The 19,567-nt window shown below is 31.4% G+C and overlaps 1 protein-coding gene across 1 annotated transcript; it reads right to left on the bottom strand.

Annotated features, from left to right (window-relative positions):
• Positions 1-5,486: 5,486 nt before the first annotated feature.
• LOC122278253 (zeatin O-glucosyltransferase-like) lies at positions 5,487-7,188 on the bottom strand. Its single transcript, XM_043088408.1, has one exon. It carries the CDS (start codon positions 7,100-7,102, stop codon positions 5,666-5,668), a length of 1,437 nt encoding a protein of 478 aa, XP_042944342.1. The 5' UTR covers positions 7,103-7,188; the 3' UTR covers positions 5,487-5,665.
• Between the last annotated feature and the right edge of the window lie 12,379 nt (positions 7,189-19,567).

The raw sequence follows: 19,567 nt of genomic DNA, 5'->3' as shown, positions 1-19,567 counted from the left end.
ATAATATATTGGCTAACATGGCATAGCCGATTCCCCTACGGTTCCTCATCCCGGTTGTATATAGAAGAATTGAAAAACATTTCCTTAATCACTAAATTAAAAAGAATAAAAGAAAAAAAATTTTGTCGGAACCCAACTTTCGATGACAATAGCATTTATGTTAATAGATTCAAAACTATATTTAGTTTCTGAATTGTGTTTTGAATGTGGAAGTTTTCTCTTATACAAAATATGACAGAATATAATATACACTAAATTTCTCATGTCGATCTGTATGTAATCAAAATAGTAGAAATTAATGAGTATAATTTCCATGCATAGTCACTAATTTAATACAAAATTAGTGAGTATTTTTAATTTGTATACTCTCAACTTTGCTTGGGTTGACATTTCGTTACATATATATATATATATATATATATATATATATGTATGTTAGACCACCCAATAACAAAACTCAAGGCACGTGGCTTGTAAACTACATCTCAAGCTCCAAATAAAAATGCTCCACATATATTATTGTAAATAATGTCACGTTGTAAATTTGATTTTACATTTTAGACGTTACTAAGTACTTTAGTTAGTTTTTGTTTTAGTCTTTTACTACGAGTTAGTTAACTCTTTTGTATATAAATAGAAGGTAACTTGATGTACAGTTCAAGTTGAATGAATAAGAAGTATTTTTCCTTTTATCTTCTTTTGGTCTTCTTTACTTTCTTGATTAAGTTGTATCATGGTATCAGAGAAGTAAACCTAGGGTTTCACTTTGATTTCGATTTCGCTACAAGAATGGCTAGCCCCTCCTCTGTTTTGTCGACTGCAGAGGATTCTGGTCCGTATCATCTCCAAAGTGGAGATTATCCTGGTTCGATTTTAGTCTCCAATCTTCTCACAAGAGAAAATTATAACAATTGGTGTCGATCCATGGAGATGGCTTTGAAGGCCAAGAACAAACTTGGCTTCGTCAATGGTGCTACTATTTAGCCAGTTGAAACAAATTCTTCGTATCCTAAATGGGATCGATGTAATAGCATGGTCTTATCATGGATTCTCAATTATGTGGCTAGGGATATTAGAGAAACCATTGTCTATGCAAAAGTTGCCAAGGATATGTGGGATGAGTTGAAGCATCAGTTCTCTCAAGGCAATGGTCCATGGGGTTTTCCAGTTGCAAAAGCAGCTTTCTTTTTTGTCTCAAGATCAAACCTTGGTGAGTGTTTATTATCGAAAGTTCAAGTGTTTGTGGGATGAATTAATGAACTATAATCATATGCCTAGTTGCACATGTGGGGCATGTAAAAAAATGTAATTGTGGGGCTGCTCGTCTATTTTTAGAATATCAAAAGCGCCAACAAGTAATCATGTTTCTTATGGGGTTGAATGAGGAATTTGCTCATGTTAAGCCAGATTTTGTTGTTAGAACCCTTACCATCGATTACCAAAATTTTCTCTTTAGTCATTTAAGAAAAGAAACAAAGGGAAGTTGGCTCCATGGGAAGAGTAAGTTTTGAACCTAATGTAGCCTTCATGAGCAAAAGAGTTGAAAGTCCAAAGGTTAACACTGGAAAACAACAATACAGAAAAGAAAAAGTGTTGTGCACTCATTGTGGAATGACCAATCACATAGTGGACAAGTGCTACAAATTACATGGGTATCCTCTAAGTTTTAAACAAAAAAGGAAGGTTTAATCAACAAACCAAGTTATGGTCCAACCTTGATCACACATTTTGATCAGAATTGCACGTCTTTCTCTCAAGAAGAGTATCAACAACTATTGGCATTAATTCGACCACAATCAACTGAACCACCCAAAAATACTCATCAGGCAGCTAATGTACTATCCACATCAAAGTTGTCTTCTTTTTCAGGTAAAACAATTTGTCATTCAAGTTTTTCATCTATAAAAAATGAGAATTTAGCATCCTTTTCTAGCACTTGGATCATAAATACAGGTGATACAGACCACATTATTCATTCTATAAATCTTTTAATCACAATTACCAAAGTTCTTGATATATTTGTCAAATTGCTAAATAGAGAAAATGTTACAGTAACACATCTTGGTACTGTCAATTTATCAGAAGGCTTAGTTTTGAAAGATGTTTTATATGTTCCAAGTTTTGCATATAATCTGCTTTCAGTAACTAAGCTTAGATCTTATCAGAATTGTTGTTTTGTTTTTATGCCTGAGATTTGCTATATACAAGACTTTATCCCATGGGAGATGATTGGGAAGGGCAGAAAGGCAGCTAATCTTTACTCTCTGCAACAACCATCAATTAGTATAGCTGCTAATTCCATACTTTCATATAGTATAAATTCCATATATGATTCTGCTTACCATCTGTGGCACAATAGATTAGGCCATCCATCATCTTCGAGGTTGTTGTTTCTTTCTAAGTCAATTCCTAATTTTACTTCCAATAAATTTGTACATGAACATCATTGTACAATCTTCTCATTGGCAAAATAGAAAAGATTATCATTTCCAGTTCACTCTTATAAACGTAGTTCATTTTTCCATTTAATTCATTGTGATATATATGGGAGGGTTGTTTTTGTGACAACCAAGTTACCTTTTATATTTTAGCCAATCTTGTTTTTTAGAGAGTACAAAACATAATAAATTAGATTGTCAACTCATTAGGGAGAAAATACAAGCTAGTTTGCTCATAACATTACACGTTTCATCTTCTCATCAACTTGCAGATTTGTTAACAAAGCATCTAGGTTTTCATGTTTTTCATTCTTTGTTATGCAATATGAATGTACATAAGATATACCACTCATCTTGAGGGGGACTATTGTAAATAATGCCAAGTTGTAAATTTGATTTTACATTTTAAACCTTACTAAGTACTTTAGTTACTTTCTGTTTTAGTCTTTTACTATGAGTTAGTTAACTCTTTTGTATATAAATAGAAGGTAACTCGATGTACAGTACTTCAAGTTGAATGAATCAGAAGTATTTTTCCTTTTATCTTCTTTCGTCTTCTTTACTTTCTTGATTGATGTTGTATCTTATATATATATATATATATATATATATATATATATATATATATATATATATATATATATATCACAATAATATATAAATATGGAAAACAAAAAGAATTTAAAATTGAAAACAAAAACTAGAAATATTGCGTCAAGGTAATGTATGAAACTTGTAAAAAATTTTCTCATTATTAATTACGATTCGAAATTGTGGTGATCATTTCAGTAAGGCAGTATATCCGTTAAGTACTACTCATGTCGACGTTCGTTAATTCTATCATGTCTTATTGCATCAATTTGTTACTATGTTGAGATGGAATAGTTTGCCTGCATGCATGCCAAGGCCGGCCGGGGTACGTAACTTCTTTCATGATCTCCTGGTAATAATTACATGAATATATCATTGGGCGGGCGGCATGCATGCAGCATGGGTCGTATTTCTTGGTCTATAAAAGGTACGCACGTACTGCATATTAGATATGTACGCTAAACATTACTGATCTCAATAATGATATCGTCGTGATCTAGTTGTTTCTCTGATCATGATCTGGTCAAAAAGCATTCATGATCAAAATTATCTACTAACGATCTATGAATATTGATGATCATCGATCTACATATGCATGCATCTGGTCAAAAAGCATTTAAATAGTTGTAGCTAGATAGGAGGAGATCGGGAGTGCTGATAGACATGAAGCAATAATCCATGCAGATCATGATCAGAAAATGAAATAATCCGGCCCTCATGATCAGGTTCAGAGCAGCTAGCTAGGCAGGCAACGATACGCGGAGGTAGGCATGCATGCATTCATGCAAAATATTAATCCTTCCTTCCTTCCTTTGCTATCAAATTTGATGATCTGGACATGATCACTTGTGCATTTTCTTAAGTACTACTGCTTAATCAATTCGATCACTCCTAATTAATATGGAATATTCTTGCAACAATTGATCAGAAGCAACTTGTAGTTGTAGACCATATATATTATCTTATAAATTGATTAATCTATATATATATATTTGAACAATCGGCCGTATGCTACCCAGCTAGCTACCTACAATTTAATATTACAAATACTATATGCTAAAAAAAAAATGTCATTAATTGGATCGATGCTAACTGTTTAGTACAATTAAATATCTAAGATTCTGACATGATGATAAGATCGAAGTTTCATTGTGCATTTCCAAGCAAGCTAACCATGCATGTGTTTTTCTTTTTGAATTATTTATATATAAATGCTAAAAAAAAACTCTTAAAACTAATAATTTCATTTTTTTAAAATATTTTACTGCAACCGTAGTATATTTTCACATATATTTAATTTAAGAATAATGCTACATACAGTTATTTTTGTACACTCCATGCGCACTCCACTGATATGATTGATTGGATTAATTTTTTTTTAATACACAACTAATCATATCATTGGAGTGCATAAAAGAGTCCGCAAAAATGACTACACATAAAATTTTCCTTAATTTAATGCACATGTCGTGTCTATTTTTTTTAAAAATGTTTAAATAAAAAAATACGAAAAATACTGAGATTCAGAATTAACGACGTGTCGAATTAAGGATCGAACTAACTCGAGTTAGGCAATATTATAATTCTTAATTAGGTAGGTTTTCTCGTGGTTTTGTTTTGATCTTCGGATCTTCATTAATATTAGCTTTCAGCTTTCTGAATGATGTTGGACATGACAATTATATATACACGTGTCCGAATATATGCATCCAAGTGATCATATCAGCATGCAACGCCAGAACTTATCTCACTTATCAATTAGAGTGAAAGAACTAGTGGCGCCCGTGGCTTATCCTCCAATATCGAACTTATAGTTAATATATATATATATGTATGTATAGGTTGTATATCGGCTGCGCATGCGTCTGATTTATATATATATATATATATTAAAAAAAAATTAATTGTAAGGATAATTATATATTAATATATATATTAATTTAATATAATTAATTAAAAATTAAATTTTATTAAAAATAATATAGATTTAAATTTTAAATATAAAAAAAATTAATATTAATACGTAAATTAATATTATAAATAACTAACGAATCGTGAAATATATAAATATTATAGGATCATTTTAAAAAATAATAAAATTTACGATTTTTTTATATAAATTTTATATTAATTCACCTTTTTTAAAATAGACAAAAATATTATAAGGCCAGAGTAAATTGAAAATATCATTTCTCATCACTAATATATTATATTCTAAGATATCGGCAATAATATTGCAAATCAAGATTCATTTTTTATTCGGAAGATGCACTTGATCTACAGTACTTTTGGAGGGTTGCTAGGCGCCATTAATATGCAGTCATCATCTGGCCTCCAAGCGTGGTACTGCGGCCTTTGTCCAGAATATATATTGAACGTTCATAATTTTAATTAGCTAGCTTTAATATGTATGCACATATATATATATATATTTGATCTGCGGTACTGAAGTACTAGTTTTATAGAGCAATTTTTGCAATTTCGGATTTCTAGTTGATCATAATATTAATAACATTAAAGCTACTAGCTACCTGCAGGCTTCATGATCAGATCTTTCATTTTTTTTTTTTTTTTTTTTTATTACCTTCGTCTTTCTTCTCGTTTAACTCCCAAAGTCTGATCCAGTAGTACTTTACCTACCTAGAGATATGAGCAATGAAAGAATCCAACTCCATGCGGGAAACTCCACCTTTATCCATGGACCGCCTGACAGCACAGCCCAAATCCGCCGCCCTCTTCCTTATCGCATGCCCTTCCTTCGATGCCATCAACAGTTTCACAGCTTTTTCTACAGTGGTTGACGTCACTAGCTGTTCCCGGCGCGACCAGTCCTTCACGACAATTCCAACTTCGAGCAATTCTGTAATCAGGACCGTGTTCCTCGGCTGGTCCGAGGCTATTGGCCAAGCTGCAATTGGCACCCCCATGGTGATGCTCTCGATGCAAGAATTCCATCCGCAGTGACTCAAAAACCCACCCGTTGATGGGTGGCTTAGAATTTCCAATTGTGGAGCCCACTCTCTCACCACCATTCCCCTCTCTTTAAGTCTCTCCTCAAACCCTTCGGGGAGCCCAGCTTTTCTCACATCTCCGTTAAAAACATCTCCTTTATCAGCATCCCTCAAGACCCAGATGAACTTCTGCTCACTTTGCTCCAACCCAATTGCTAGCTCCTCTATTTGCTCATCTTCCATGGCAGTTGTTGTCCCAAACGACACATATATTACCGAGTTTGGTGCCTGTTTGTCCAGCCACTCCAAGCACTTATCCCGTCCAATATTCGAACTACTCGTCTTCTTGGGTATCCTAACCGGGTTGAATGGCCCGATAGCCCAATGCTTCTTGCCTCCGTCAATCTTTTCTATTAGATCCAAATAGGCACCCTCCACGACCCTGCATGTGTTGTGGAGGGAGCCAGAATTCCACTTCCGGAATTCATATTGGGAAGTAATGAAGTCCAAGAACTCGGTCGTGAAGCAACCGTCAAGAGATGGATTGTCTATAGGGATCTTGGCGTTTACTTCAGAATCAGGAATATTTGCCATCGAATCCCACAAGTACAAGAAACAAGTAAAAGCCGAAACACTGTGGAAAGTGTAGGACTCGGCGTTTGGGATGTTAATCACGTCCTGCACCACATATGCCATCATGGAGTCATTGATGACAATGACCCTTCTTGCTTTGGATGAAAGTTCACGTAAAAGTGCGGCGAAGGGCTCACGAAGGTGCAAGGAAGCATCGAATAATGGTTGGAGATGTGCAGGGAACTTGATTGCGGCACTGGGGTTAGGAGGAGGGGTGAGAAAAGTTGGGATTGTGAGGTCATGAAAATGAATATTTCTGTTTGAAACTGAAGAATTTGGGTCCCAACCATGGATACGAAGCATGGCTTGGCGGTTATGGATGGCGGTGCCGGTAAAGTGGACGGGGATATTGTAAGGCAAGAGAAGACGGGAAAGGTGGAGGAGCTGGTTGAGATGGCCTTGTGCCGGAAAGGGCACCAGAACCACCGCCACCTCGGCTTTGTTCAGGTCATTTAGGCCATCATGATCATGGTGCTGGGAATTGGCCATAGGAGGCGATCGATGGAAAGTTTGTAGAAGGATTATATGTTGTTGGGGTGTACTCTTTGGTGAGTTTTTGTGTGTAACTTTCTGCTGGTTGTGTGGGATTTTATAAGCTCCAAAAAAAGGTTCTGGTCTTTCGGGATAACCGAACATAACATTAAATAATTAATTTACAATTTGTCGTTAACTTCAGGAGCTTAAGAGTTCATCCAGTACTTACAACATAAATGATGTAATTACATTGTTGTGCTAAAAAAGGCACGACATGCACTAAGGTTGTACGGATCACAAAGACGACAAACATAATTAACAAGGGGAAGGCCAAAATTGAGCGAAGTCACGTGCATCAAGTCAGATTGCAGGCAAGGGAATCTCTCGACTCGTGTCAAAAATATATATACTCTCTGAAACGGAGAATATCCTGAAATAATTAATACCCTCTAATCAATTTCTTTCAAACATTAAGGCAGCGTTTGGTTACAAACTTTAACGCAGTTCGACTCAATTTATCTCATTTAATTGTTATAATTTTTTTTAATTTTTAACACAAAATATAATAAATAATTTAATTTTTTTAAATTTTAATTCAATATTTTAAAATTTTAAAATAATAATAATATTAAAAAAATAATATTTTAAACTTTCATCTCAATTCATTTCAACTCAACCTACTATCCAAACTGGACTGTACAACTTTTTTATTTTTTTCTCTTTACAATATGGGAGGTGGAGAAAAACAGCGTAACAATTCTTTTTAGATGTGATCATATGAGTTATTTTTTATTGTGAAATATTTGATTTGAACCATATCTATTGTCTCAAAGACGATCTCGTCTCTACAATACCCCCAAAGCATTCAGCTGATTTAAAGTACATCCTATAATCTAAATATCAAGATTTACTATTATAAGTGGTTCAATTTATGTCATAACTTCGAAAATATGAAATACCAACTGAGCTATCACCTTGGTAGTTAATTGTAGAGCTTTTAGTAATGCATACATATACATATATACACACACACATCATTCTTTCTCTTTTTTTAATTTTTGCATGAAATGAAATTATTAAATCCAAGTGCATGTATTTACTCTGTTGATTGAAAAAAAAAAAACAATACTCTAGCTACGCTTGCTTGTGCATTATTTTTTTTCCTTTCCGGAATGTGAAGTGCTGGCCTCTCCTCAAAATTCTTCAAATAATTAATCATATTGTTTCCCTTTCATAAATGTTTTTATTTTCTCTTTGAAAACATGTCATGAAATTATGATCTATCATATATATATTATATATAATATATATGTATGTTAGACTTAATTTAGAACCTCTTTCAAGTTTCAAACTTTCAAGACCTATAAATCATATTATTATATACATATAGATAATCGGTTTCATAATATTTATATTTCACATATATATATAAATACGTGCTATCGAGTAATGCTAGATATAATTATAGTTGTGTGAACTCTCGGCGCATTCTTTTTTAAAAGAAATTCACAAATAAAAAATTAATTTTTAAATATAAATCATATATTTACTTTTTTTTAAATATATATATATATATATATATGCCGTACTTGCGCGATTCATAATTCTAAATATTATTTCTTACGTGGTTAATTTATATATGGTTGAAACTTTCTAGCTTTCACAAAAAGTCAAAACTGCCTCTCTGCATTATTTATAACTCGCCTACTCCAATTGCCATATGGGTACGTCTTTCCAATCCAAAAATTACTACTCAATAATTAATAGCTTCTAACACTTTTGAAGCTATTAAATGCCGAATCTCTCGCACCACACGCAATATTTACTAGTTTTTTAAGCTGATCATGATGCATTGGAACGCCTCTAATTACAATTCTCAGTTAACATCTGTATAATATAAATGGCTTAGGCCAGGAAGTTAAAAATAAAACGGGTTTATCTCTCTAACTCGGAAAAAAATTCTCATACTAACTAGCTGCATATCTACAAGAGAAATTATACTTGCCGTCATAAGTGTATAAATATAATATAATTATTTTTAAAAAAAATAAATACAAAATTTACATAAAAAAATATTTTTTTAATAATATTAAACTTCACTCTTTTTTAAAATGATTTTATATTATTATTCATCTTCTGTAATTCGAACATCAATTACTCTACCAGTTACGTACCTAACCTCGACTCTAGTATTGTCTCACTTTGGAATGTAGAAAGGAGAGATTAATGTCGTTTAACATATACTTCAAGATTATATTAATTAATTTCATGCTTGAATAATTGTCGTGATATTGCACATGATGTATGTTCATTTTAGTTTGAAATTATATCAGCGTCATGCATGGATCAAGACGTATGAAAAAAATATGAACTAATCGACATTTCCTAAAGTTTTTGTCCGAATTAATTTTTAAGAGAAGAAACCAGCTGATGATGTTAGCTTATAGTTAATTTAATTTGCTATTCCATCGGCATCTTTGTATCTGCTAGCAATTTAATTTCATCGATATATAAATTATTGGCCAATTAAGATTATACTCCCCCAAACCATATAAGCTGGGACGAAGTCTATATATACCTAATAATTAGCCGTGATAGGAATGACAATTAATACATTTTTCATCATTTGATACTCGTGTCATCGCCAAGATCAGCTTGATGGCATATTATCCAGTTTTTTAAATGAAAAATCTAGGTTCAAAATTCCCCACTCCTTCATGTATAAAAATAAAATAAAAAATACTCGTGTCATCAATATTGGTTGATCTTGGTTATAATAAGTGGACTTCATGATCTTCATCAAACTTTTTTTGTTTGTTTGTTTACAATTAAGGAGGGTTGGATGCATGCATCAAGTATAGGAACTCAATCCTTCTACATCGGCTTTAATGATCAGAGCCGGAAAAATCATGTCATCAATCTACATGAAGGACATATACAATCGCCAACTTCAACCCACCTATGAGTAATTTGGACTTTGAGTAGTACTCTAGGGGACATGATAAGGAGGCCGAATTCTCTTGAGTGCATCACATGCTAGCTATAAATATCAAAATAGACACATTGCACTGTAATTTGTACATGCACCTTCAAAAGTACTCAAATATTGCACAGTATCGTGGATCATTCATGCAAATTAATTAATAAAACAGATGATCGTTCGGATCTTAATATATATTAATATAGTTTGATATAAGAAACGCATCATATATAATATATATACTATATATGGCATGCACACTGCACGGCTGGATCATGTTCATTATTCAAAAAGAAAGAAAGAAAGAAAGAAAAAAAAGAACTGTAATATATACAAAGAGATCTAATATTACACAAAAATAAATCTATAAACTGATATGGTTTTATAGGATTTATTATATCTACTTTATAATAAAAATAACTTTATAATCTGATGTAATACATCAAACTACATAAATTTATAAGTTTATTTTTATTAATTTCTTTATATTTAAAATATTTTTCAAAATACTGGTGGTAGTGGCACTGCAGTAGTACCTACGATCATCAAAGATGGTGGCCGGGCGATAAAGTGTAGGCCCATGCATAGTCTACCGCAAGCTATATATCATATTCTTTCTTTTGTCATTCGTGAGATATCTCTTTTCAAATTAAGATGCACGCCCACCTCTGTTAGTTAGGCAGCTTCCAAATTAAAGAGATTAATGCCGCCGTCACGCATGCAAAGGTAGCAGCTTAAAACTTTATATATATATATATATATAAATATATATATATTGTGGGCACCAAATTAATCAGTCGGCAGCAGCTTACTGTCCACAACAACGGCTCATGCATAGCCTCGATCGGTGAGGTCTCTTATAATAAACCATAATTGCATGATTTTAGTTTGATGTGATATATATATATATATATATATATATCTTCTATATATATGTTTGATTTGGTAAGATTTTTGTATAAACCAAACATTCTGCTTTTTAATAAAGTTACTTTCGTGGTCGAGTAGTACTGATCTAGATCAGTACTGTGAGTTTAAGATCTTAAACTCTTAGCTTGGCTACGGCCGCCGGCCTGCTGAACAGGAAAACAATAATCAAATAAATATAATATCAGTAAAGATGGCCCACTACAACAAATTCCAGTTTTTTCCAGGAGGGACAGTGATAGAAACAAATGTAAGTTAAGTGGAAAAAAAACCAATTTCTATGGTGGCACATTCATGATATACAATTCTTGATGAATAATAATTTATCTATTAACAATTTATTTTATAGAAAAAGCTATCTTATTATCACGAGATTCTATTATGGCAATAAATGTTTTTGGTTGTGGTAAATTATGTTGCCAACCATTCCATTACAGTGACAAATGGGCCATTATTTGTGAAACCATAGTCGGCAAAACTTATTATCCATGAATAGTTTCTTCACAATTTTAGTGGCATATAGTTTGTTTCCAGTAACTGCATCTTGACAAGGGTTGGTTTTGTGGTGATTAATTTTTTTGACAAATATATTTTATTCGCCATAACATTTGTTGCAAAATCTTGTTGCCCACCAGCTTGTATACTTGGCAATATGTATTTCCCTACTGACTTAATCGTAGCCAAAATCATTTATTCATATGTTGTGTTTGTGACAAAAAAAAAAAAAAATAGGCATACCGGCCCCTTAAGGTGATGACAATAGGCATTATATTGATGACGAGCTGGAGTGGAAATTAGTCGTTTCCATTATATGTATTGGTGGGAAACTATCATTTCTTGCTTCCTTATATGATTGCAACCATTTGTTTTAACATCGGTTTTGTTGGTGGCAAAAAACTCAAATGGCTTTTCCCACCATGGCTTGAAGATAGAAATAGAAATAACTAGTAACATGAGTCTCAACTCATAATAAAGAAGAGTAAATATAATTAAAATATTATTAGAGAAGACACAAATAACCAAAAACTTATGGTAACTACTCACTCAAATAAAATGTGAGCAAAATTATTGAAATCTATCAGATTGAGTACACTAATTTTATGATTCATCTAATTTACAAGGATCAATCCATGGAAGATTAAGTATACTAATTTTATGATTCATCTAATTTACACAAGCATGACAACATTGGGCCAATGGAACAGGTTTGGAGTTGATTGATCCAACCTTGAGTGATCAGTGGACAAGACATAAAGTTTTGAAATGCATTCACATTGGTTTACTATGTGTTCAAGAAGCTCCTGCAGGTATACTAAAGTTGCAAACAGCTTCCCAGCACCTTCACAACCTACATGTTTTTGCAACTACTTTCGAAAATCCAGAATTAGGATTGATTAAAAATGATCCTACAGCATCATCTCAATTATACACTAAAGCTAAACCTGAATCATCAAAGACATCTCTAAATGAGGTTACTATGTCTGATATAGGTCCTCGCTAGCTAGCTAGCTAGTAATTGTAACTTAAGATCAATTCTTTTTAGACTTTTCATGTACTACTGCAGCTAAGACGACTTTTCACTAGTACTTCTCCAGCATATCAAAATCCAAAAAGAGATGTTCCCAGAATTGGAACTAAACCCACATCAAAAAAATCATGTCATCAATCTACATGAAGGATAAATGCAATCGCCAACTTCAACCCACCTAGCCTATGAGTAATTTGGACTTTGAGAGTACTCTAAGGGACATAAGGAGGCCGAATTCTCTTCAGTGCATGCATCGCATGCTGAAAATATCAAAATAGACACATTGCACTGTAATTTGTACATGCAACTTCAAAAGTACTCAAATATTACACAGTATTGTGGATTATTCATGCAAATTAATTAATAAAATAGATGATCGTTCGGATCTTAATATATAATATAGTTTGATATAAGAAACGCATCATAATATATATACTATATATGGCATGCACATTGCACGGCTTGATCATGATCATTACTCAAAAAGAAAGAAAGCAAGAAAAAAGAACTGTCACATATACAAAGAGATTTAATATTACACAAAAAAAGTTTACAAGCTAATGTGATTTCATGAGATTCGTTAGATCTACTTCATAATAAAAATAACTTTATAATCTGACGTATTACATCAAACTACATCAGTTTATAAATATTTTTTTTTTTCTGTGTACATAATCTCTTTATATCTAAAGTATTTTCCAAAATACTAGTGGTAGTAGTACCATTGATCATCAAAGATGGTGGCCGATAAAGTGTAGACCCATGCATAGTCTTCTGTAAGCTATATATCATACAAAAATTCTATGTGCAGTTATTTTTGTGGACTCATTTGTGCACTTTAGTGATATGATTGATTGTGTATTAAAAAAAATAATCCAGCCAATCATATCAGTGGAGTGCTCAGGGAGTACGCAAAAGTGACTGTATGTAGTATTACTTGCTTACTGATCAATTTGTCAACAACAACAGCTCATGCATGCATAGCCTCGATCGGTGAGGTCTCTTATAATAAACCATAATTGCACGCATGATTTTTCTATATGGTTTGATGTGATATATATACATATGGAAAATGATAAGATTACTATTATTTTACTACCTATTTACTACTCATTTTGTATTTGATTTTTTTTAATTTTTTATTTTACTTAATAATTAAGGAAGTGACTATTAGTAAAATTATATATTTTTTTAATTTTTTCTTAATGACTAAGGATGTTAAAAAAATACTTAAAAAATGATAAAAAAAAAAAAAACAAATCTTAATACCTTATAAGTAGTAAATGGATAGTGATAGGCTATCACTACCCATATAGATATATATATCTATCAGATTCTGATCATACTTAATTTATAATAAAATTCATTTAACGTCGACGTATCATTTTATATGTTTGATTTGGTAAGATTTTTGTATAAACCAAACATTTATGTTTTTGAATAAAGTTACTTTCGTGTGATCGAGTAGTACTGATCTTAAACTCTCAGCTTAGCTATTTATGGCCGCCGGCCAGCTGAACAGGCAAACAATGTAATCAAATATAATATCAGTAAAGATGGCGACGTCACACCATCCACATGCAAATTAAGCATATATGCATGCATGCATTTACATAAAGTTCAATCTGACAACTAATTTTATCATATTATTATATATAATTTAAAGGATCTCGTTGATCAATGGACACTACTTTGCAAGATTGTCATTTGGTTTGATCCCTACTCACCAATATTAATGGCGTGCGAGTTCTAAACCAACCGCTCCTAGCTGACTGAAATATATAGTACTTCCACGTACGTACGTACGTAATTCGGAGCTAGTAATTGGCACTTGACCACCATCCTTTAGTTTATAATACTTCCAGTTCCACATGATCTATCTATCTATCGAAGAGTTGTTTGTGTTTGTCATGTTTATACCGTGTTTGATTCCCATCTCATCTCCATCTCTTCGATCCGATCATTTATTTAGAATTATCGATAACGATTATGACCCACCTCTACTTAACCTTTTGCATTCAACCTTATCTAACCAGGCGGAGTGATTAGTAAAAATAGTATATATTTTTGGCGTTTTCCCTCTTTTGCCGAGAAGAAAAACCGGCTACAGTAAAAATGTCTAAATTTCAAAAGCAGAAAATAACTTTAGCTGCAAATATTACCCTTTTTCTTGTAGTGTATCCATCCTACAAAATGCATCTGATTTAATATTATCTTCAACAGTTACGTTTTTCACCAAAACTTTCCATGCTAAGTTCGATTCATGCACCATACACGACTTTAAACACAATCATTGCAATGAACTTATAATTAAAAGTACATATCTCACAAGTTAACCAAACTTTTTCCATATATATAAGCACAAAATTCATATTCTTATATAGGTAACGATTTTTAAATATAAAGGAAGAAAAGGTCATGAATAAAAATATAGCAGAAAAATCAAGTCACTCATACTATTCATAAAATAGTAAAATCCGACAAAATACTATTTATGAATATTATGTCATTGCGTGTTCAGATTTGCCTCTAGTTTACATGAGTTTTGGATTCTAGATAGAGATAACTGTTATAATACAAGAAACTTTTAGTCTTGCCAAGTCAAAAGAAAATATGAGAAAAAAGCAAAATGACAGCTACATGAATCTTCATAACACTCTGATCTGCATGTTGTTAAATAAAAAAGAAAATAATCTGACAAAAAAAAAAAAAAACCACCACAACTACAAGAATCAATGAACAACGAGGGTACAATGAGAAAATACCAATAACTAAGAGCAAATAGTAAAAAGACAAAATTGGAGAGAGATGTTTTGGTGATAGAATTCTTTCTGAGCTTATAAAATTACTCTGCGAAACTTGAATTGATCCCACCATTTTACATTAGATTTCTTAATAAATATAAGGATATTAATCTTTGGCAAATTCTCGTTTCAAGATCAACGATACTTTTTACTTGTAAAAAGAAGGAAAACATGAAATTGAGAATCATGTTTATTAACTTGGAAGACAGTTGAAAACCGTCCGATGACTTCAAGTAATTCTTTAAGAAATGCTATGTATAAAAAAATATTACATCATACATCTCCATTTAATTAATATATAATTTGTCATTTTTTTTTTTAGATTAATGTTTAAATATGTGTGTATTTAAATAGAAGAATAAAAATAATAAATCACATAATGTTTAGATGGAGATGTGTGGTTAAGATACTAAAAATTAGTTGAATTTGAATATTGAAAAATATTGAAATATATTAAACATGATAGTGAAAAGTAATAATAAAATATTAAATATAAATAATAATAAATAATAAATAATAATAAAATATATATAAATAATAATAATAAAATATATTAAAAAATATTAAAATATTCTGAAGACCCAAACACGATGCAAAGAATGCAATATTGCACTTTGGCGCATTACCCCAATGTCTTTGAAATAACACACGAGAGGACAGAAATGGGCGTTGGCCGACATGGATTCTATTTTGAAACTGCCGACAAAAATATGTCTTTGAAATAACACACGAGAGGACAGAAATGGACGTCGGCCGACATGGATTTTATTTTGAACCTGCCGACAAAAATTTAAATACACCTATCTTGTCATCACACCTATAAATATATATTATACACAAATTACGTAATACATTTAAAAGGACTTTGTTACATACAATCGTCAGATGCAGTTGACGTGTAGTCGGCTGTACAGAATAAATAAAAAAAATTATAAAAATTTTTTTTTATATTCAAGGGGACCTACATGAATTATAAAAAGTTATAAAAATAATTTTTTTTTTCATGTAGGTCCTGTATTAATTTTTTTTTTACAGCCGACTGTACGCCGACTGCATCTGCCGACTGTAAAAAGTATTTCTCCATTTAAAATTAGTTATTTATCACATACTACTCATCATTGACATATTTTTTTTAAAAAAATATATCAACTATGCATGAGTCATAACGATTAATCACAAATAAAGTAAAATTAGGAAAGAGATATATGCTAATGTATTGTTTGTATAATAAAGTATTATCTAATATTTTTTTTTAAATATTACTCAAATACAAAATAATTTTTAATTTTAAATCTTAATTTTATCATCTAATCATTATCTAATTATTATAATTTTTACAAATATAATACAAAAAACTATACAACTTTTTTTAAATTTTAAAATAAAAATTATATTAAAAAATTATATTAGACTAATTTCTTAATTTTATAATATTTTTATTTAAAATTTTCTCTCTATTTTTTAAAATCTAATCAAATATTTTAATTCAAATAATTTTATTACTATGTGTATATATATTCCAAATGTCCAAAAGAAGCCTAATAAATCTGAACCATGAAAGTAATAGTACTCGAGCAAAGAAAAGTATAAAATTGTATAAACTTTATTAGAAGTACTACTCTCTGCCAACAGTACAATTGCCATATCTGATAAACTGGAAGATGGGAAGTACTGGCCGTCGGTCGGGAAGGAAAGAAAGAAAAAAGAAAAAAAGAAAAATTTAGTTATAAATATAATTATATATTAATATGTGTATTAATTGAATATAATTAGTTAAAAAATTGATTTGATTAAAAATAATATTAATTTAAATTTTAAATATAAAAAAATTAATATTAATATAAGATTAATACATAAATTTATTTATATATAACAAAACTTAAAAAAAATAAGTGAACACCAGTTCAAGACCCACTGAAAGTAGATACAAGCCTTCGTCTTTTATATCAACTCAAGAACTCTATCTCATGGCTGACGTGATCAAATCACAATATCGGGCCTCAAAACTATACTAAAGTTTAAAGTTTATATACCACCTACGTACGTACAACCTGTAACGTCCTGATCCCGGATGGATTGAAAAGTTACTCACTATCACTTAAAATCATATCTTACGTTAGAGATCATATAAGCACCAAATTCTCAATTTTATGTAGTACTCAATGTTTTAAATCAATTATTCTAAATAATTAATCTAAAATATCACAAAATGTCAAATAAACCTCAACCTTTCAAAATGCCAAGTCATCCAAATACGGCAAAATTATTGAATAAAATTTTCTAATAATCATATCAATTTTTTATGTTTAATCCATCGTACTTAAATCATTTCACCTACACTCTCTAATCTTGATCCTCAGTTAAAATATTCAAATTATCTGAAAAATATTATATAAATAAGGAGTGGACTATCAAAAATTCAATAAGTAGAGAACATATATGTTAATATGCAAATATGAGTCTTTTTAGAGAGTTCAGAATGTAGAAATAAAATATTTCACTTTTAATATGCAGATCTCAAAACGTATTATTAGAAAATCACAACAATATTTTAAACTATTCATATTAAAAAAAATCAACTGTTCATATTCAAAATCCATTTAGCATAACATGACTAGTGAACATCTTTATGTTGCCATATTATTTTATATCATATTATTATTTACCATGTTTAACTCTCGAGGTAGAGTTGTGCTTTCCTCGGTGGCTAAACCAGGCAATATCAAAATGTGAATCTTTCCTTTGTTCATTCTCCGAATCCCAAATGTGCACACAAAAAAGAACATGCAGATAAAACCACTTTGTTTTCAAAGTGGGTGTATTCATATCAAAGATGATGGTACCAACCATATAACATAATCAAAGTCATCTTATCAAAACCAAAATCATAATTAGATACAGAATCAGAAAGTCATGCTAAAAGTTTTTCAGATACCATATCATATCAAATAGAGTACTTAACCTTTTCATATCATTTTCACATAATCAAAACGAATTCATAGCATCTTCATATAACATGTGCGAAATCCATAAATTTCATATTAGCTATTTTGCACATTTCAGAAGCATGTCAAAATATTGATCATGTCTACACCAGTCATATCTAAAAACACTTTCTCTTTTATATAGATTTCATGAGTATTGCAAAACACATAATAAAGATTATTTTCATATTTCTTTTCAAAACATATCATGCACATTTTTCATAAAATCAATCTCGGTTCATTTTCTTTTATACAAAATGTAGCATAGGAATTTTGCTTACTTAGACTTTTTAATTTCTTTGAATTTTCTCGCCACAATGCCAAGCAAATATCAATCGTTACCCATAAATAAGCACGTAACTTGCATCAATTTCCAACCATGCATGACTCTTTAACTAAGCAAATACCAAATTCATTTTATAAAATAGACTTATTCATAATTAAAGTGTTAAGAATAAACTTTACTTTTATTATTTGCTACAAAACTTTTAGTTTTTAAACTAATACTTAGTAATATTAGTTAAACTCTTTAAGTATTTTATTATAATTTCATTGATTTCCAAATCAAACCCACATCTAGTAAGCCCTAGTTAAAAATTAAGCCAAACTTAAACATGTTGCACGTGAAAAGAAGACCAAAATGGCTGCTGCCAAAACCTAAACACCAAGGGTAATAATGTAAATGAGCATTCCATGTGAATATACTAACAGAAGAATAAACATCAACTTCACTTGTGGAAGAAAATGGTCGTGCAACATGCAGGAGTTCCATCCTCACTGAGAGGGCAGGGGACACATGACAAAGCAGGGGGCTGGGTTGGCCAAGATGAAATCACAGCAGCCTCCTCCGTGGCGCGTGGTGGAGTTCAGAGAGAGAGAGAGGATCACGTAGAAAGAGAGAGCATTTACGTCGAGAAAGAGGAAGGGGCTTGTGCCGCCATGGTGCAAGGCAACAACCACACAAGGTGGAACTGGGCAACTTGAAGAGGATGAGCATGGGAGAGAGGCCCACGGTGGTCTCATTTTATTTATGGCTTCACCATTGTACTCGGTGTAATTGCTTGGTGGTCATCGATGGCATACATATACATTCTAAATTTAATAAAATATTTTAATTTAAATAATTTCACTACTATCCATATATATTCTAAGACTGCATTTGGATGTTGAACTGAGCTGAGTTATTTATAAATAATAGTGAATTGAGTTGGTGGAATGAATTATGTAGAACCATCTAAAATGAGTTTAGATATATTT

Source organism: Carya illinoinensis, chromosome 10 (genome assembly GCF_018687715.1).
Source record: "Carya illinoinensis cultivar Pawnee chromosome 10, C.illinoinensisPawnee_v1, whole genome shotgun sequence".
Lineage (NCBI taxonomy): Eukaryota > Viridiplantae > Streptophyta > Magnoliopsida > Fagales > Juglandaceae > Carya > Carya illinoinensis.
This window is presented reverse-complemented; position numbering and strand designations above follow the sequence as displayed.

What these genes read in the sequence shown, in the direction of transcription:
- LOC122278253 (XM_043088408.1), bottom strand. Translation starts at nt 7,102, where the DNA reads ATGGCCAATTCCCAGCACCATGATCATGATGGCCTAAATGACCTGAAC.